General features: G+C 46.5%; 1 protein-coding gene across 7 annotated transcripts in view; it reads left to right on the top strand.

The window, feature by feature from the left end:
• The window catches only part of NCKIPSD (NCK interacting protein with SH3 domain), a 106,730-nt gene extending 95,203 nt beyond the window's left edge, over positions 1-11,527 (top strand). For 6 of the 7 annotated variants that reach the window (XM_038409919.2, XM_043518204.1, XM_038409924.2 and 3 more), the window contains 2 exons: positions 2,187-2,359; positions 3,560-5,287. In XM_038409919.2, coding sequence (XP_038265847.1) covers positions 2,187-2,359; positions 3,560-3,763 — 377 coding nt within the window. In that variant the 3' untranslated portion in view covers positions 3,764-5,287. Of the gene's footprint in view, positions 1-2,186; positions 2,360-3,559; positions 5,288-11,179 lie in introns of those variants that run through there. The other variant, XM_038409925.2, reaches the window with a different exon arrangement.
• Positions 11,528-17,890: the final 6,363 nt, after the last annotated feature.

Below are 17,890 nucleotides of genomic sequence, written 5' to 3'. Positions count from 1 at the left end.
GCAGATGAGCTCATGGCTTCACTAAGATTTGCTACGCTCATACAACTCTCAGCGTGAGGTGGACAGGGCTGCGTTCCTGAGGAAGAAACTGTCTGAAATAAAGCCCTGCTGATGACATCTGCTAAGTAACTAATAACGGCAGGTGGACTGATGTTCTCTTGCAAGACGATCCCTATGAGCTGAGATTAATGCAGCCTTTTGTGGGAATGGCTAGGCTAGGCTTGGCAGGATTCGGTTTTAATTGAGAGCTGTAGGTAAAAGTCCATTTCAGCCAATGCTGAAATCGACTAAAAGAATCAATTGGTTACACATGGGCGTGCTGCAGAGATCAGGTGTGCCCAGCCCCACTCACTCATCAGCCAGGGCTGCAGGACCATCTGCCGGCAGGAACCATTCAGCAGTGGGTTTGCCTCCCTGGGAGCCAAGGGCTCATCCTTCTCCTTGCCGTCCTGGCTGGGAGTCCCTGCTCCACTGGTCCAGCCTTCCCCACACCTTGTGTCTGCAGGGATTGGGTGTCACCAGCCCAGTGGCCCCGCAGGGAGCCCTCTGCTGAGCCAGAATGACCACAACCTCCCCCGCACCTTGTACCCCGGTGTCTTGGGCCTCCCAGTGACACAGTGAGCCCCTGTCAGCACTGCCCTAACCCTAGCCCTATTCCCAACAATCATGGAAATAAATATACTTTAAAATAGGAAAAAATCTTAAAACTAAGAATCAATAAAAATTCTTCACAATTAGAAAACTCTAACAATTGAACTCTGCTGAGCCTACTTGTGGCACAGCAGTGTTCTCTCCTCCTGAGAATGGAATCCAGTTTTTCCCTTGTCTTCCTGGCCCTCCTGAGGTGGCATTCTGTACTCCACGTGCCAGGATCTGCCTGCCTTTCTTGTCTGTCCTGTCAAGCTCTGAATCACTCCTCTGATGGCCCACGCTGGGGAGCAAGTGCCCCAGATGGAGGGTCTAGAGGGAGTACTGTCCTCAACGAACATTGCTTACAGGTACACTTTTTCCCTTTTCAAATCACCCACCTGATTTGCTAGATCCAGTATAGCGTTAAATCCACTGTATTTTGTAAAGCAGATCATTGGAAACCCATAAAGCTCAGCTCCCAGTCGGCACAATGTCAAGTATTTCTACCTGTTTATCTGTTACTGCATTGTGCTTTTTAATACCTTCTGGAGCACTGGGGCCCTGCTGCCTTAGCTTTGTTTTGTTGACATGCTGTTAAATAACCTGTCCTGTGTCTGTGATACTTGTAGTTCTTTTCTCTGGCTTCAGTTCTTTTCAGGGTTGTAAATCATGGTCTTTGGACAACATCAGTCAGACTTGCATACAGCCTCCATGCTGTCCACCTGACTTTCTTCCAAAGCCTTTACTTAACTCTTTCACTGTTTGATTACCTAATGCTACCTCCTCACCCTGAGTGGCTGCAGAAAAACAGCAGGAGTTGAGACCCTCTGGTAGCAATAATCTTTTGGGGGAGACTCCAGCTTCCTCCTTTTCCTTCCCCTTCCCCTAAGGCAGAGGAGAGGGGCCAGTGCACTTCAGAAGCCTCTCTGGGATGTGCATGAATATTTTGCTCTGAAGAGAGCAGAGATGCTGTTGGCCTATTTACACCTGGAGGCGTTTATTATTTTCTTTCTTCCAAGTAGGTTATTAGGCTGGTCTCCATGGTGAAAGCTCATTTCAGATACAAGCTCGGCTGGACTGGGGGCTGTTGAGGGGGTTTTGCACCAAAATAATAATCCAGGGAGAAGAAAATGAGTGTAGCTGCTCAGGGAGGCCAGCAAGTTCTGAGGGGCGCTGGGTGGTGCTGAAGTAATGAGCTTTCCCTGTGATGTGTTAGTGAAACACAAATAATGATTAATACTTAGACTAATGAAAGTTTGGTCTCAGCTCAGTGCCCTGCAGAGCTGTCATCCCCATTATGCTGCCCCGAATTAGGCACTGTGCTCGCCAGTACTCTCCCAGCATTCACAGCTACCAGGCATGGCGTAGTGTCTGAACCAATGCTTTGGAGTAGCTGTCTTAGGTCAGGGAAAACATCCTCAGTAAGGCACGTGGAGCTCAAGTCCTGGCTCTGTCCCGTGCAGAGATTCACCCCAAAGAAGGTGGATAGAGAACTTGAACAAAGACCTTTTTTCTATGACAACCTGCCTTCATCCTTTCCCCGGCTTGGCCCCCAGATGATCCGGTTGGTATCTTCAAACACCAGCCTCAGCCGCCGCATTCGGTGCTGAAGTTCCTTCAGGACGTCTTTGCCAGCAAGGATACCGCAAACATCTTCTACCACACGGACATGATGGTGATGATCGACATAACGGTGCGGCAGATTGCAGATCTCTCCCCTGGAGACAAGGTGCTGAGCCAGAAGGGCTGCAGATGGGGCTGGGGCTGGGACCAGGGGAGGAAGGGAGCTTTCCAGTGCAATGGAAGAGAAGGCTTCTTGCTACCCAAGCCATGGTGGGGACGGGAGGAGGCAGGTTCTAGCAGTGAAGCAAAATGGCCCAGGTGAGTAATGGGCGCTCTGAAATAGCGTAATCAGTGATTTCTGGATCCCTTTTCTTTCCTGTCCTCAGCCTCCTTGGCAGAGCTGGCCTTAGACCAAGCAACACAAAGGGACTCCTTGGAGTCCCACAGCCCATTGCTAACTCAGCAACTATAGGCCAGCTTGCACTCCTCAGCAACAGGACCAGAAAGTGAGGCAAGCCTAGTCTGCCCTTGTAGCAGCTGGAGGAATGACACAGTCCAGGTACTTGACTGAAGGCGCCTTTTAGGGAGTTGTTGCCAATTCTCTGTACCTCACAGAGCCCCCCCATTGCTGTCAGATCAGGTTTTCCAGCCCTTGGGAGCCGGGATCAGCTGTGCATAGGGAAAGGCATGAAAATTTGCCCCATCCATTCTCCATCCATTCACAGAAAGATGTAGGAAGAGCTTACCTATGAGAAACATTTCTCTAAGTTTCAGTTGGTAGGTTCACTCCCCAGCCTGGGTAACTGGCTGCTGTCCCTTCCCTCTGGGGACTTGCAAGGGAAAAGGAGTTCCTTGCTTTATCCCCTCACTAAAAGTAGATGAGTGGGATCTGTTGATGTAACTGTTGTAAGTTGCTCTGGGAAGAGCATCAAGATTCCATAGATATTAATGAGTCCCACAGAAAAGCAGGAGCTTACGATGGAATCTCACTCCTGATGGTAACCCAGCAGCAGCTTGCATAATAACAGGTTTCAGAGTAGCAGCCGTGTTAGTCTGTATTTGCAAAAAAGAAAAGGAGTACTTGTGGCACCTTAGAGACCAACACATTTATTTGAGCATAAGCTTTCGTGAGCTACAGATCACTTCATCGGATGCATTCAGTGGATCCACTGAATGCATCCGATGAAGTGAGCTGTAGCTCACGAAAGCTTATGCTCAAATAAATGTGTTGGTCTCTAAGGTGCCACAAGTACTCCTTTTCTTTTTTACAGCAGCAGCTGTTCCAGTGTTTAATGCTTTTTGGAATCTGGAACACTTGTTTATCTCATTTAAATACTGCATTGTGCTCTGTCTCCCCCCACTGCAGCTGAGGATGGAGTATCTGTCTCTAATGCATGCGATCATGCGTTCCACATCTTACCTGCAGCATCAGCATCGTCTCTCTGACCTACAAGGTACCTTGCAGCGCATTTTGGCTGAGGAAGAAGAGGGGCAGCAGTGCCAGATGGACAAAATGATCATCTGGGAAATGTATAAGGAGTTCCCAGAAATGTCTCCAGGAACCAGCTAACTGACCATTGGATTGGACTGAGAGAGCCACTTGGAACAAAAATGTCTCATGTTGACACTTCTCCACATCCCCTTCCAGTGCTGCTTATACTTATTATTCCTCCGGGTGAGGCCTAGGGTTCAGACAGGTTCTGTAGAAGTGTGGCAATAGAATACCCCAGCAGAATGCATTTTAAGGGCACTCCTGAGGTCTGGCCCTATATGAGAGTTGTTACCTTGAATGGAAGAGGACAATTTGCACAAGGGTCGTGTTCTGACTGGGACAGGAAGGCATTCATCAGCTGTGTGGGTATTGGAAACAGGAGGGGGACACAGAGCTTGTGAGGGACTTACCAACCTGGATGCTGGATGGCTTTGGATGTTTAGCTGTTCTGGGGTCTGAGGTTCTGAATTAAAAAGCCTTTGCCATGGAGTATCCCTTGTCACCATACACATCTCTCCCTGCAGTTACCAAGTGGAGTAGGCCAGTGTTTGGAAGAAGCTTTCGTAACATCTGTTTTGTTTTCTGCTCCTAGAGCAAATATGCTGCAGTCCTGGCAAAGGGGATAGCTAGCTGCATCTCCGCTACTGTGTCTGGTGAGCCTTTTGCTTCCTCCTGACCCCTGGCTTGCTCTCTGGGTTACAACCCACCAACTGGGGTCCTAATGACCGAGTCAAGCAGCTGCTTTTTCCAGTCGTCTTTACATAGTGATGATTAAATCAGAGATTCTCTCACGCTGTGCCGGCAGAACAATAACAGTTGTCCAGGCAACGTTATTCTTTTCAGAGGCCTCTGGCCTAGAAGCAGTGCTAAGGTGTGTCATGCTAACTGAAACCTGCAGCTTGTCTCCTAGTGTCTTCCCAGCCTCTGGTGCGCCACACAGAGGTGCGTATTTGTAGCTAGCAGCATGGGGTGCTCTGTTCTTAAAACCTGCGGATTTCTTGCCTTGAGCTTAGTAGCGATTGGTTCTGCCTTGCTGTACCTCCTCTCCATGTGCCAGTGGCCTGAAGGTTTCTTGAGCCTGGTGTCCAGTAGTTCTGCTTGTGAATATGCACAGATGTGGAGAACCTGCTATATTTTCTCTAGGTCTCTAACAATGGATTAATCTGTTTCTTATTTATATCTTACGGATGTGGTCACAAGCTAACATGGGTCTGTAATATCTATTGCTATGCACAAGCACTGCATAAGTGATTGCTTTCTTTGCTGGAGCTTTGCAGTGTTTTGTGTAGAAGCCATTACAAATGAAACTGGGAATACTTAGGCAACTGGGTATTAGCAGATGAATGAACAAAACTTGAAGTCTGTGTGGTGAGGGCTTGGGCCCTAAGTGCAATGTGAGTGTGAAGCCCAGGAAGGCCCTGCAGCCTAAAGAGGATGAGTGGATCATGAAATCAGCGTTGGAGCATTCAAGGCTAACGAACAGCCCTGTTAGAAATAAATCTATTTTCCCTATCAATGTCTGAATGTCAAAAGGGAGCTGTATTTTCGTAATAACTAACGTAAATGTAACACACAATGAAATAAAAACGTCTTAAATGCTGGGCTCCTGAGAACTCTTCTGTGCCTAGTGCATTGGGTTACTGTCTGAGACTGTTATAGCCTTATTGTGGGGACTGAGGAAAGGCCACTGCAAAATGGTGTGAACCCCGTCCTTGGTTTTGTGTTCACTAAATGTTAGTGCAAAGTATACGGTTGCTAATCTTTAAATGAGAGTTACTGTAATTCAAGAGTTGATTTTCAGACACCAGAGTCTCAGGCAGGGAATACATAAACCCAACTCCCCTACCCCATCTCAATGAAAGGATGGGCAGAAATGGGGAGAACTAACTGTTCTGGCCTCTGGGCGTTTCTGATCGGAGTCAGAAGGAGTAAACATCCGAGGGACAGTGTTGGGGAGGAGGTTCCAATGAAAGGACTCTGCCCAGCCTGGACCAGATAAAGCCATGGAATGGAGAGCAGCAACAAGCCATCCTGTCTGTCACCTTTGGTGCAAGCCACATTGCAATCAATAGCCTGCAAAATATCTCTCCAATAGATTAAGGATTTGCTTAGAGTTGCAATTCACATCCTACAACGCACACAACTTCAGTCGTCTTCCAGCAGAGCTTCCATTTCACTTGGCATCCTGCGTCACAGAGAATTTTGAACTGTCTTTATTAAGCACTAAGGAATCAAGCTTCTGCTGTTGAAGCTAGCTGTATACCTGTTAACAAACCCTCAACCCTTCCCATGGGGTAGCTAAGAATGAGGTGGGGAGGAGGGGTTGCTCTAGCCTCATTATGAGGTGCTAGTTAGAATACTGTCTGATAGAAAGGGTATGTGTTGACTCTGCTATGGTGAAACCTTCCACAGTTGCCTTGGAGGTAGGACTCGTTTGGCTGGTACTCTGAACATTGGGCTCCTGAAGGCTGTTCTAGGCTTGAGTCATGGTAATTCAGTTTCAGCCCCTCTGAGTTTGGGGCAAAATTTAGAGCCTAGCGCTCACCTGCAGGCCTCCCTTCTTGAACGGTACCCTCCAGGGGAGCTGTTTCAGTAGGGGGACAGTTGCCCTCCCTGTGATTCATACCACGTACTTGGGCTGGCAGGTCTGGGCATCAGAGCAAGTCAGGAAGAGACCAGCTCCCCCTCCATGGCTGGAGGCAGCGGTGGCTGCTAGATCGGGTCCCTGCTCCACAGGAGGTGGGCAGTGGCTCCTGTGTCAGGAGAAAGTCAGCAAGAGGGGCAGAAAATACGGAGCTGTGAGGAGCGAGGAGGCAACGCTGCAATAGGAGAGGCGCAATTCCTGGAGCGGAGCCAGCGTTCTGGCTGCTGGTGCCTGCAAGTCTCCGGGATGCTGGGAGGCCAGATGCCAGCTCGTGCCCAGCCTGCAGGCATTAGCTAAGAACGGACAAACTCATAGCTGGAGACCAGACCAGCTCACCTATATGTTTGTTTTGATCAAAATAGGTATTAGTCTTAGAATGTCTTTGGTGTTTAGACTCTCTGAAATGCTTGTAAATTGCTGCATGCATTAATCTCACTTGTAATGTTGGGATTCCCACTAAAGAAAATACCTAAGTTTTGCCTTATAACTGAGAATGTTTGCTCTGAATTTGTGAACCCAGGCATGGGAATAGTCCCCCTGCCTATCCAGAAGCTATCAAAATTAGATGGGCCATCAAGGAACATGGCAATATAAAAGATTGGTTAATGGCCCTCTTGCACCTTGGAAATGCCACATGCAAGGAAGCTAGTCCTGTGGACTTGGAAGCTGAATGAAGGAAATAAAACAGTCACAGGAAAATGCTCCCTCTCTTCACTGTTTGAACTCTCACAGGGCTGGAGCCACCAAACTGAAGCCAGAGATCCCCTAGGCGTGGGGGTGGGGATGTTGGACAAATCTGCAGGTGCCTCCCTCAGCACTGATCAAATGTGAGCAGTTACCCTCAAGCCATTCTTGAGGAACCCCAGAGAGACCACTGTCAGTCTGCCCCAAGGCTAGCCTGGGTGCTCTGACAGGTAAACCCTCAAAGCAATAGCCTGAGTCAGCCAAGCTGGCTGAGTGCTGGACTTGGTGCTAATGTTGCCCACAATGGAACAAACTCTGCTCAGCCCAGTGGGGCAGCGTCACCAATGAAATACCCTGCGCTGTTGCCAGCACAATAGAGGGATCCCCCAAGTGTCTGTTTCCCAATGCACTTGTGCTACTGAGCTCTGGCTTCATTAGATAAGATAGAAGCTGATACAGAAGACAGTAAGGGGGCCAGCAGCTCCCTAATGAATCTCTTGTCAAAGCCGCTGGCCCCATGTTCTCTATCAAGGCCACTGTATTTCCTCCCTACAAGCCTGCTCTAAGCACAGGGGAGAATGTCTCTGGGTATTAGTACATTGTGTTGCCACTTCACCCATTGGCTCCTGGTCCCCTGCCAGGCTGCTGTGATGCCCACAGTACTGGCTTCAAGGCTCTCCTCTCAGCCTGTATTAGGAGCTGTTGGACCTCTGCCCAGCTGGAGCACTTGAGCTGAGGCAGATGCTCCTGCAGAGAGTTGATGCTTCTGGTGCAGGAAGCTCTCAACACCGCCCCCTCTTGTGCCAAGGACTCCAGCCAAGACAGCGCTGGTGCTTCCTGGAGCATTAGAGTGCACCAGGTCCCCACGTTGCGGAGGGAACTCCAGCCACCTGCTTGGGGGCAGTCTGAGGATCAGGGTGAATGGAGGCTGCTATTTGGATTGATGTGAGCTGAAGGATTCTTTTGATGCCCAAAACTTTTCTGCTGGGTATTCCCTGGATCTCAGCAGTTGTAGTGGGGTGGCGGGGTGGCAGGTGGGGAGGGATTGGGCAATATGACCAGCTGATAATAAATATCATGAAACAGGATCCACTTGCCCACATGGGAGGAAATGGAAGGGAACAGTGATGGGATGGGAAAGTCTGACCCTTCTACAGGAGATCACTGAAGTGAAGGAGCAGAACATACCCCAGGTGTGGGGTTTCGCTTCAGCTCTGATGCCATAGTGAGAGGCTCTCTACCCTCAGCCAGGAGGGTGAGTGGCTGTGCGGTTTCCCTAAGCTAGTGAGTTCTGCATGAATGGGAATCCTGTCAGGTAATCCGTGTAACTGCAGTGAGAGAATAGGTCTTAGCAAATCGGAGAGAATCAAACTAGCTTTTCCTCTGTAAACTCATTATCCTGGAGCCTGTTTAGCTGTGCCAAGGCTGAATGCAGGCGACAGGCACAGATAACACACTTGAGTTTTCATTATATTTAATGGGCCATTATTAGACCAGTATCTCTTCAGATGAGTGTGTTTTCATTGTGTCTCAGCGGTGAATGGCATTGGGGGCTAGCATAGGGGAAGCTATCTGTGGTCTATGACCCTTTGCGTTTGTCTTACTGTCTGGAATGATTCAATTACAACAGTTGTGCCGTGCCACTGCCCTGATGAATTCCTAGTTTTCCCTCCCCTGCCCCCCACCAAGTGACATGAGCTGGGTAATTAGAACAAATAAACTTGGAAACCCTCAATTTTTTTAAAGCATCACTTCTCCAATTGGATTTCTTGACACAAATCCTGTGTTTAAGGTGGTGTGATGTGCAATCAGTTTGATGGCTGAGGCTCTCATTAGCTGGGGTATGTGTCTGTTACGTGCTTGCATTTACACTTCCCCCTCCTTTAAAATTTCTGACTTGTGTAGCTCCAGTTTCTCTTCCCTCCTTTCTCAGTCAGGATTGTTACTTTATTTTTTTACCCTGTCCACCGTGCAGCAGGCACTGGAGCACTGGCTGCCAGGATGTGCGTGACACCTTTGGGGGAGATGAGCCCCATGACTGTACTCTATTCGGGGTGGATTATGAAGTGGGGTTTAACTTATTAGTGACTGGTTAGGAAACCTCCATTTATTTGTTTGCCAGGCCAGCCTGAAACCTGGGACTTAAATTTCAACAAAGCAGCTTGTGGTGCTGACTGTTGATAATCTGCCCTTTATACACTTCAGCAAAGCTGCTTGTCTGCTAATCTGTGTCACTCTGCTCCTCCTAACAGTGAAATACGGCAGTGTGTGTAGAGAAACAATTAATCGTACAGAGTGGGGTTTGATAAGTGGTTTCCAGGGTATTGTATGAAAAAGGTGGACAGCTTTTGTATAGCCTTGTTTGTATTTCAGTAAGCACAGTTTTGTAGAATCTCCTGTATGTTGTGATGTAATTAGACTATAGTGCATTAGCTATTGTCCATCAGATGCAGCCTTATAGTGATGTCTGTACCTGAAGAAGCCATTGAGAGAGGAGCTCTGTATCTTTCCATGTGCTTGCATCAGTTATCTCCTTCCTCATTCAAAATGGGCTTTTGGTGACCAGCAGGATGCTGAGGGAGCTCTGAGCCCCCCTTTAAGCCATCTTGAAAGCTTTACATTCTCTTGGTTCCTTGCCTTGTTAGATGCTTCAAAGTGAACCTTCTTCACAGATGTTTTTGTTTCCATTGTGACACTCTGGTATCCTCCATTTCCCAGGGTGTTCTTAGACTCCAGCATGGCTGTTGCATTGATGGACCAGCACCATCACTGTTAGTGATTTCATCAGATCTCTGGGGACAGAATTTTAAATGGTGCTCTGCACAATAGCTGTAGATAATACTGTGGAACTTTCTTAAATGCTGGCTTGAGCTGTGCTCCATCTTTTAATCAAAGTGATGGGTTTGTCTGTAGACTAAGCAGGGAGTCTTCCACTGTTTGGATTTATGGGGCAGGCCCTCTGATTCTCACAAAGCCATCAGTGAGAACCTCTCCACACACAACCTGCCGTGCTAAGGGCACCCCAAATGAAACATGGGCTTAGTGTGCATTGTAGTCATACCTGGTAAGTTTGATTTTTGACAGCACCAAAAAATTAAAAAAAACATTGACCTAAAATTTCACAGGCCAGCGTAGGGGTTTTGTGCAACGTTTGAGATTATTTGGGCGGGACACTGTAAAGAGGAGGGTTCAAAAAATGAAGTAGTTCAAAAAAGAAGCAGGGAAAACTTTCTGAATATTTTATAGCTTATCACAACTCCAAAATGCTAGGTCCAGATATTCCACAGTCTGTTTTAATGTGTTGGTCCTGATGAGGACTGGTGCCTTTGGGAAGGTTGGGAAAGTTTCAGGAGTGATTATGGAGTTATTAAAAGCAGATTGTTTATATTTGGGCACTCTACAGGGCTTATAAATTCACATCTCAGCTTCTTTAGGAGTTTGGAAATCCACGCCCTTCAGATGGGAAAAGAAGAGCCATACACAACTCCTAAGGTGTGCATGGTACTTCTGTAAGTTTGAGAGACTTGTCTCCAGCCCATAGAGAATTTCCTATGCTCCCCAAAAGAGAGAGGGATGAAGGTGCCAGTTTAGAAGAAATCAGTTCAGGGCTAGGAACTCCTGAAGTCTCTCCCAGTTTCTACCACATGCAAGTTCTTGACTGAACAGGCAAGGTACTGAGGATTTAACTTTTAATGTATCTGTGATACTGGGGAAAGATTTGTCTACCTTGCATGGAGAGCACACGGGCTGGTAAGGTACAAAGACAACATTAAGATAAGTCTTCCAGTGTTTGTGTTTTCATAATTAGTAACCTTTGGATTCCCTGGTTTGACATTTTTTAAAAAAGCTACAGGGCAACGTAGCTCCCCCCAGCCCCAATTGCTAATATTACTTACAAAAAACTACAGTGGTCATTGTCCAAGGATCCTAAGAGTTAAGTACCCAACTCCCATTGAATTTCAATGGTATGTGGATGCCGGAATACTGTAGGCTCTTTTGACAATGACATTTCTTGTTAAAAGAACATTACTCAGGCTGCAAAGTCAAATACTCCAGGTAAGGGATGTCAGAATTCAGGCTGCTTGTACAACCTTAATTTGGACCACTTTTGCCACGTGCATTAGAATAGTATGTGATCATGTAATCAGATCTTTTTTCTCCTACAGGTTCCTGGCCCCCCTCAAGCCACAGCATGGATGGTGCTCAGGGAATGAGGCAGCTATCTGATTTTTATGTTTATAATATATTTTAATGTGTGAACCAGAACTGATTTACTGCACACCATTCAAACTTTGCCATGTGCTGGAGACAATACTTGGGTTCTAATAAAATATGGGCATACATAAAGCTATTGTAGCTTTCCCTTGATGTGTATTCATGAGAGGGAAAAGCTTGTTTCTGTGCATAGAGCTTATCCAGTTATGGAAAGAGTGACTGGACCTAACCTGAAAATGACAAACGAGTTCCTGTCTCCCTCAAGGAAACTGGAAGAGAGCAGAGGAGACTGGGGATCCCAGCCAGGCCTCTGACCTCCGCCCTGGCTTGGCATCAGCAGCTGGAGCACTGAGAGTTTGAAGACTCTCTCTTCTCTACTTACTGTTGGTGCCACAGCACCCCTGAGTAGCATGGGTGAGTCACAGCAGGGAAACTCATTTCAGTCCCTGCACTGCTACTGGAACAGCCTTCCAGGGGGAGCAGTGGAGGGAAAAACCTAACTGGTTTCAAGACTGAGCTTGATAAGTTTATGGAGGGGATGGTCTGATAAAACTGTCTACAATTGCATGCAGTTGATCTGCAACTGCTAGTAGCAAATATCCCCAGCAGCCAGAGATGGGACACTAGAGTAACTCAGAGTCCTCCACATCCACAGAATTCTTTCCCAGGTGTCTGGTTGGTGAGTTTTGGCCACATGCTCAGGGTCTATCTGATCACCATATTTTGGGTTGTGAAGGAATTTTCCCCTGGTTCAGATGGGCAGAGACCCAGGGGGTTGTGGGGAGAGAGGTGTTTCGCTGCCTTCTGCAGCATGGGGCATGGATCACTTGCTGGCTTGAATTTGAGTAAATGGTGGAGTCTCTGTAACTTGCAGTCTTTAAATCATGATTTGAGGACTTCAGTAACTCAGCTAGAAGTTAGGGGTCTATTACAGGAGTGGGTGGGTAGGTTCTGTAGCCTGCAATGTGGAGGAGGTCAGACTAGATGATCCCGATGTTCCCTTCTGGCCCTAAAGTCTGAGTCTATGGGGTTGGAACAAACCCAGAGGGAATATGACACATCATCTCTGGCAACCATTTGCATTTTACTCCTTTTAAAAAAAAATCTATAATAACTCAGAAAGTAAGACACAAGTTTCAAGCCTTCTACTTTCACGTGCTAAAAGGCTTGCATGAACATAGGGCAAGTGCTACTGTGAAAAGTCAACACAGAGCACAGTCAGGAGCCGTAACACAACACAGTGAAGACATGGGTTCAATATACACCTCCCTCATCTCCAGTCCAATGGCCTAGCTGGACAGAAGGGAGATGGGAGTGGCTCTCTAAATAGGAAGACTTTGGCTGTGGGCTGAGAAGGCCTGAGTTGGACTTTACTTTGTTTTGAGTTCCTTTAGTGACTAAAACCCCACCCCAGGAAGTGGGTAAGCTCTGACTTACTCCAGCTTGAGTAGACAGTGTTTGGAGAAGGGTGGGGAAACCACCTGCTCACAGGAAGCATCTTCAAATGGCTCCATAGTAACCACTGCCAAGCTCACTGTAATATACTGGAGGGGAACACGCTTCTCACCTGCTATTAAAACAAAAGGGAGAGAAGTTCTTTCTGGTGCCATGTGACCAACAACAAAAAGATGCCAAAACTAGTGGAGGCAGCTTCTGTGGGTGGTTCTGTTCCTCTTTCCTAACACTCATTACGTTCTTGCAATGGCTCTGGCAGAAGTGAGCTAACCCATCCCAGATTAGCAGGGTATAAATGTGACCAGTCTTCTGGGGTGAAGTGAGCTGCCCAGTTCTAGGACCCATTATCCTTTCCCATGGCCAGCTGTTTCCCTAAAATGTTATTTCTTCTCTTTCTGAGCTCTCCAAAGTCAGGTCATTTGCCTCAGTACTTCTCCCCCTACCCCCCCATTCCCTCTCCTGGCAGCAAGCTACTCCTGCTTGCCCCTGAGAGACGGTATGACGTGCTCTATGACCCCTTTGGTGCCTTTGCTCTGGGAGACTATCCCTGCCTTGTAATATGCATGCTCACTAATTGCCTTGCTCAATCCCAGCATCTAATAACGCCAGACTGCAGCTGCACAGACTGACCTCTGCACAGAAAATGAAATACTGTGTGTGTTTAAGCGGTTCCCAGTGAGCTGTCAGTTTTGACTTGTGTGTGTCTGTCTTGGCTGCGCATCTGCCTAATCCCTGCTGTCCCACAAGGCGCTCTGCAATGTGATACCAGCAGCCTGCTGTCCAATTAAGGAGAGCAAGATGAGACAGATGCGTATTTAAACATGCTGGGGGCTTCTGGATGGACAGGGGTTAAATGTGATCTTAGGCTAAAGCAAAGCTTGACAACTCTGTGCAGGTTCCCTGCCTTTTGTATTGCCATGAGGGAGGTCACTTTCCTTCCCCAGGGCAAGCTGCCCTCTCTCCTTAAAGATTGTTTTTTGTTCTCCTAATACAGAAGATGGCTTTGTGCCTGTACAAACTGCATGTTGTGATCTGGGCCTTGCTGAGAGGGAGAGTTAAAGGCCTTGGGGTGGAATAACCATAAGGAGAATACTGTTTACAAAAGAGGCAAAGCAGTGCTAAGAAAGGCCTGTTTCTGTCAGTTCCACGGGCCCAAGTTTAGGAATAGCTAGCTGAGAGAGTGGCCGTGTTGGGGATTGTAAAGAGGCTAGAATGGGGAGAGCATTCAAGAACTTGCATTGCCAGTTGTGCCACTTGTAATTTTGCTAGCAATACCACTTGAACCAGCCTTTTTTTTTTTTTTTTTTTTTTTTACCATTTAAAAAAAAAAAACACAGGCCTTATTAGTTTTATTTGCACCTTTATTTCAGCAGTGACAACACTCTCTTCTTGGGCTTAATCACCCCTGGGGTTCCATGGGCCATCGCCTTTTCCCAGCCCATCTTTAATCCTTAGGAGTTACCCTATGCTGTGAGTGTTCTTGCTTAGAGTTTAGTTGCTGGTGAAGTAAGCTGAAATTTCCCACTTGTTTACCACTCCCTCTATTGCCGTGGGGTGTCAGTGACCAGACTGAGCTATGTATGTATATTGTTTTGCTGAAAAGCAGAAACTGCACCCTTCTACAAATAAATGTGTTGTCTCAAATGCCCTATTAAAGTCTCTTAGTGAATGCAGGTAAAATGATTCTATATGTGTGAACTAGGATGTTATCTGGAAAAAGTCCATGGCATTGTAACATCTCCTCTCCCTATGGTCGCATCAGCTCTGTGCCTGTTGTTCCACATTTGCATTTCAGAAATGAAAAATCTCTCAAATCAAAAGCAATAAAGGCTCTTGGTGATTTATTTTTATAGCACCCACGATGGCAAGCGAGGCCCTTCTCAGAGGACATAAGATGTTTACATGTGTGGTGTACACAAAATACAGTGAACTGAGGGTGATAACCTTGGGGGAAGGATGAGGGGAACAGACAAAAGAGCATATGGTTATTCTGTGTAAACCAGGGGTTTAAAATATGAAAATAAAATACATTAAAACACTTAAAAATACTCTGTGGGTAGCACCAAAGGAGTCTGGGGCAGAGACATGAACGAGGAGCGTAGTAGCTTGGTAAGTTAGTCAGGGGCACATTGCACAGGCCAGGGGAAACTTGTGGGAATGCACAAGGGACCTACTGTTCGATGTTTCTGAGTAGGGAAGGGACTGGCCCCTGGTTTTTAAATGGTCTGGAATTTACAGCTTTGGTCTCAAGATATTAAATGAAATACAGTACTACAGTAAAATGAAACACAGATGCTTCATCAGCTCTAGCCTAAACTGCAGTGGTGTGATCTTCAGCTCCCCAGTCCACATCCTCACCAGAATGAATATAATGCATCAAATTTTCTCAGCCATGCATATTTCTGCAGCCATCCTTGGTATAAGTACAAAGAAGTAAGGAATCTGGGGCCATGTCTGGTTGGACAAAGGTAGAAATGGAATGGTTGTGAAGTGGTGTTTGCCAAATGCATTGCAAGTATATTTGGGCTTCTAAGGGTGTCATACAAAATACAATAAAATGCCCCACAAGCAAGAACAGATCTAACCTAAGACATAAGAATGGCCATAATGGGTCAGACCAATGGTCCATCTTGTCCAATATCTTGTATTCCAACAGGGGCCAGTGCCAGATTCTTCAGAGGGAGTGAACAGAACAGGGCAATTTATTTAGTGATGCATCCCCTGTCCTCCAGACCCAGAAGCTAGCAGTCAGAGGCTTAGGGACGCCCCTGTAATGGGGTTGCATCCCTGACCATCTTGACTAATAGCCATCAATGGACTTATCCTCCATGAATTTACCTAATTCTTCTTTGAACTTATACTTTTGGCCTTCACAAAATCCCCTGGCAATGAGAGCCAGAGATTGATTGTGTGTTGTGTGAAGAAGTACTTCCTTCTGTTTGTTTTAAACCAACTGCCTACCAATTTCATTGGGTGACCCCTGCTTCATGTTATGTGAAGGGGTAAATAATATTTCCTTATTCACTTTCTCCATACCATTCATGATTTTATAGACCTCTCAGTTGTCTCTTTTCCAACCTAAACAATCCCAGACTTTATAATCTCTCCTTATATGGAAGCAGTTCCAAACCCCTAATCTTTTTTTGTTGCTCTTTTTTGTACTTTTTAATTCTAATACATGTTTTTTGATAAAATGATATAAATATTTTAGCTCTACTCTCAGTAAATATAAGAGGGACAGGTCCACCAGCTATTCAACTCAAAATTTAGAAAACCAGCTTTGCAGAGTGAGAGACTGAAAAGGCTTGATCTATTTAATTTATCAAAGAGAAAGTTGTGAGGTATCTTGATCACAGTTTGAATAGCTCTATGAGAAGATTTCTGATAGCAGAAGGTCTTAAATCAAGATTGGATGTCTTTCTAGAAGATATGCTATAGCTCAAATAAAAGTTAGGGGTTTGATGTAGGAATCACTTGGTGAAATTCTATGGCCTGTGTTATGCTGGCAGCAGGCCCAAATTATCCAGTGTGCATTCAGTGCACTTCTACTGGGCCCCTAGATCAGGAGGACCCCCCAACCAGCAGATCTGGGTGGGTGGCATTGCAACCTGGCTCAATGTCACTCAGGTTTGGCCTGAGTGTCCCTCTTCGTGCCGAAGGAGCGGCTAGACAAATCTGAATAAGTAGCGTTGTGACCTGGCACACAGGGCTACAGTGCTGCTCACATTTGACCCGGCCAGACCTCTGACATGAGAGGAGCAACCAGGCAAAATTGAGTTAAGGTGGGGGACTCCCAATTTCCGTAGTGCACAAGACCCCAAAATAATATGGCACAGTGGTCAGACTAGGGCCATATCTACACTGCCACTTACATCAGCAAAATGTGTAACTCAGGGATGTGAAAAAACACACCCGTGTGACACAACTTTTGCCAGCATAAATGGTAGTGTGCACAGCGCTATGTTGGTGGGAGAGCTTCTCCTGCCAACATAGCTACCACCACTTATTGGGGGTGGTTTAATTATGTCGACGGGAGAGTTCTCTCCCATCGGCACAGAGTGGCTACACAAGCGATCTTACAGTGGTACATGATTGAATCCATGATCTATCAAACACAAAGACAAGCTACAATATGGGGAGGTTCAAGCACTTCTCCTCCTTAATTAGAGTGTGGCACTGGCATAGCTGGGAAAGAATGCAGGAGTCTTGGCTAAGGTATTCAAAAAAGGGGGGTTAATGGATAAGCTCCTAAATAAGTGGTGTAATCTTCAGAAGTGTTGAGGACCCAGTAGCTCCCACTTTCAATGGAAAGTGCTGGGTCCTCATCATTTCTGAAAATCAGGTCCCTAAGGCTGTGTTTACACTATGCACCCTACAGTGGTACAGCTACAGCACCATAAATATACCATTGTACCACCATAGAGTAGATGCTTCCTACAGCGACAAGGGGTTCTTCCATCCCTGTAGAAACTCCACCTCTTCAAGCAATGGAAGAATGCTTCCATCCATCTAGCTGTGTCTACCCTGGGGGTTAGATCAGCATAGATACGGAGCTCAGGCGTGTGAATTTGTCACACTCTGTGTAAGGTGGCTGAATCGCCAGCAAGCAGGCTCCATGCACGGAGCCTGAATACTGTACTCACAACACCAATGTGCAATTCTAGCTTCACTGTATGTGCATTATAAGGACATCAATATACTGCATAGTGTAAACATTCGTGGAGTGCTGTCAGTGAGCTCCGTGCTGTAAACGGCATAGAGGTGGAGGCAGTCCCTGTGTTAAAGTCACCAAGCAAATACTTGCTACTATTGACTTCAGTGGGACTAAGTTCATAGTAACTGTTCGCAGGCTCTGGCTCTTCATAACTTTCCCCTTCCTTGTACTTCTCCTGCTCATCCCTGCTCCCTTTTAGTTACCCCTCACCCGTGTTTGTCCCCCCTTTCCACTCCTCAAGGTGAATTTTAGATTCTTTTTCCATTCCCCAACATCCCCTCTCCCCCACTATCTAGTCAGCTCTCTTTGGATTTTGCTTTCTTAGGAGGGACTCTGCTGATGTTACTTTCTTCTGACATCTCGTGCTGAGCACTAATGAGGATGTAAACCCCTGTTATTCCTAAGCCTATTACAGGCTTCGGTGGATTAGGATGCGATATTAGTTGAGTGAGATAAAACTAACAACTAAGTCATGAGACTGACAAAGTAATAA

This window comes from Dermochelys coriacea, chromosome 7, assembly GCF_009764565.3.
Source record: "Dermochelys coriacea isolate rDerCor1 chromosome 7, rDerCor1.pri.v4, whole genome shotgun sequence".
NCBI lineage: Eukaryota > Metazoa > Chordata > Testudines > Dermochelyidae > Dermochelys > Dermochelys coriacea.
This window is presented reverse-complemented; position numbering and strand designations above follow the sequence as displayed.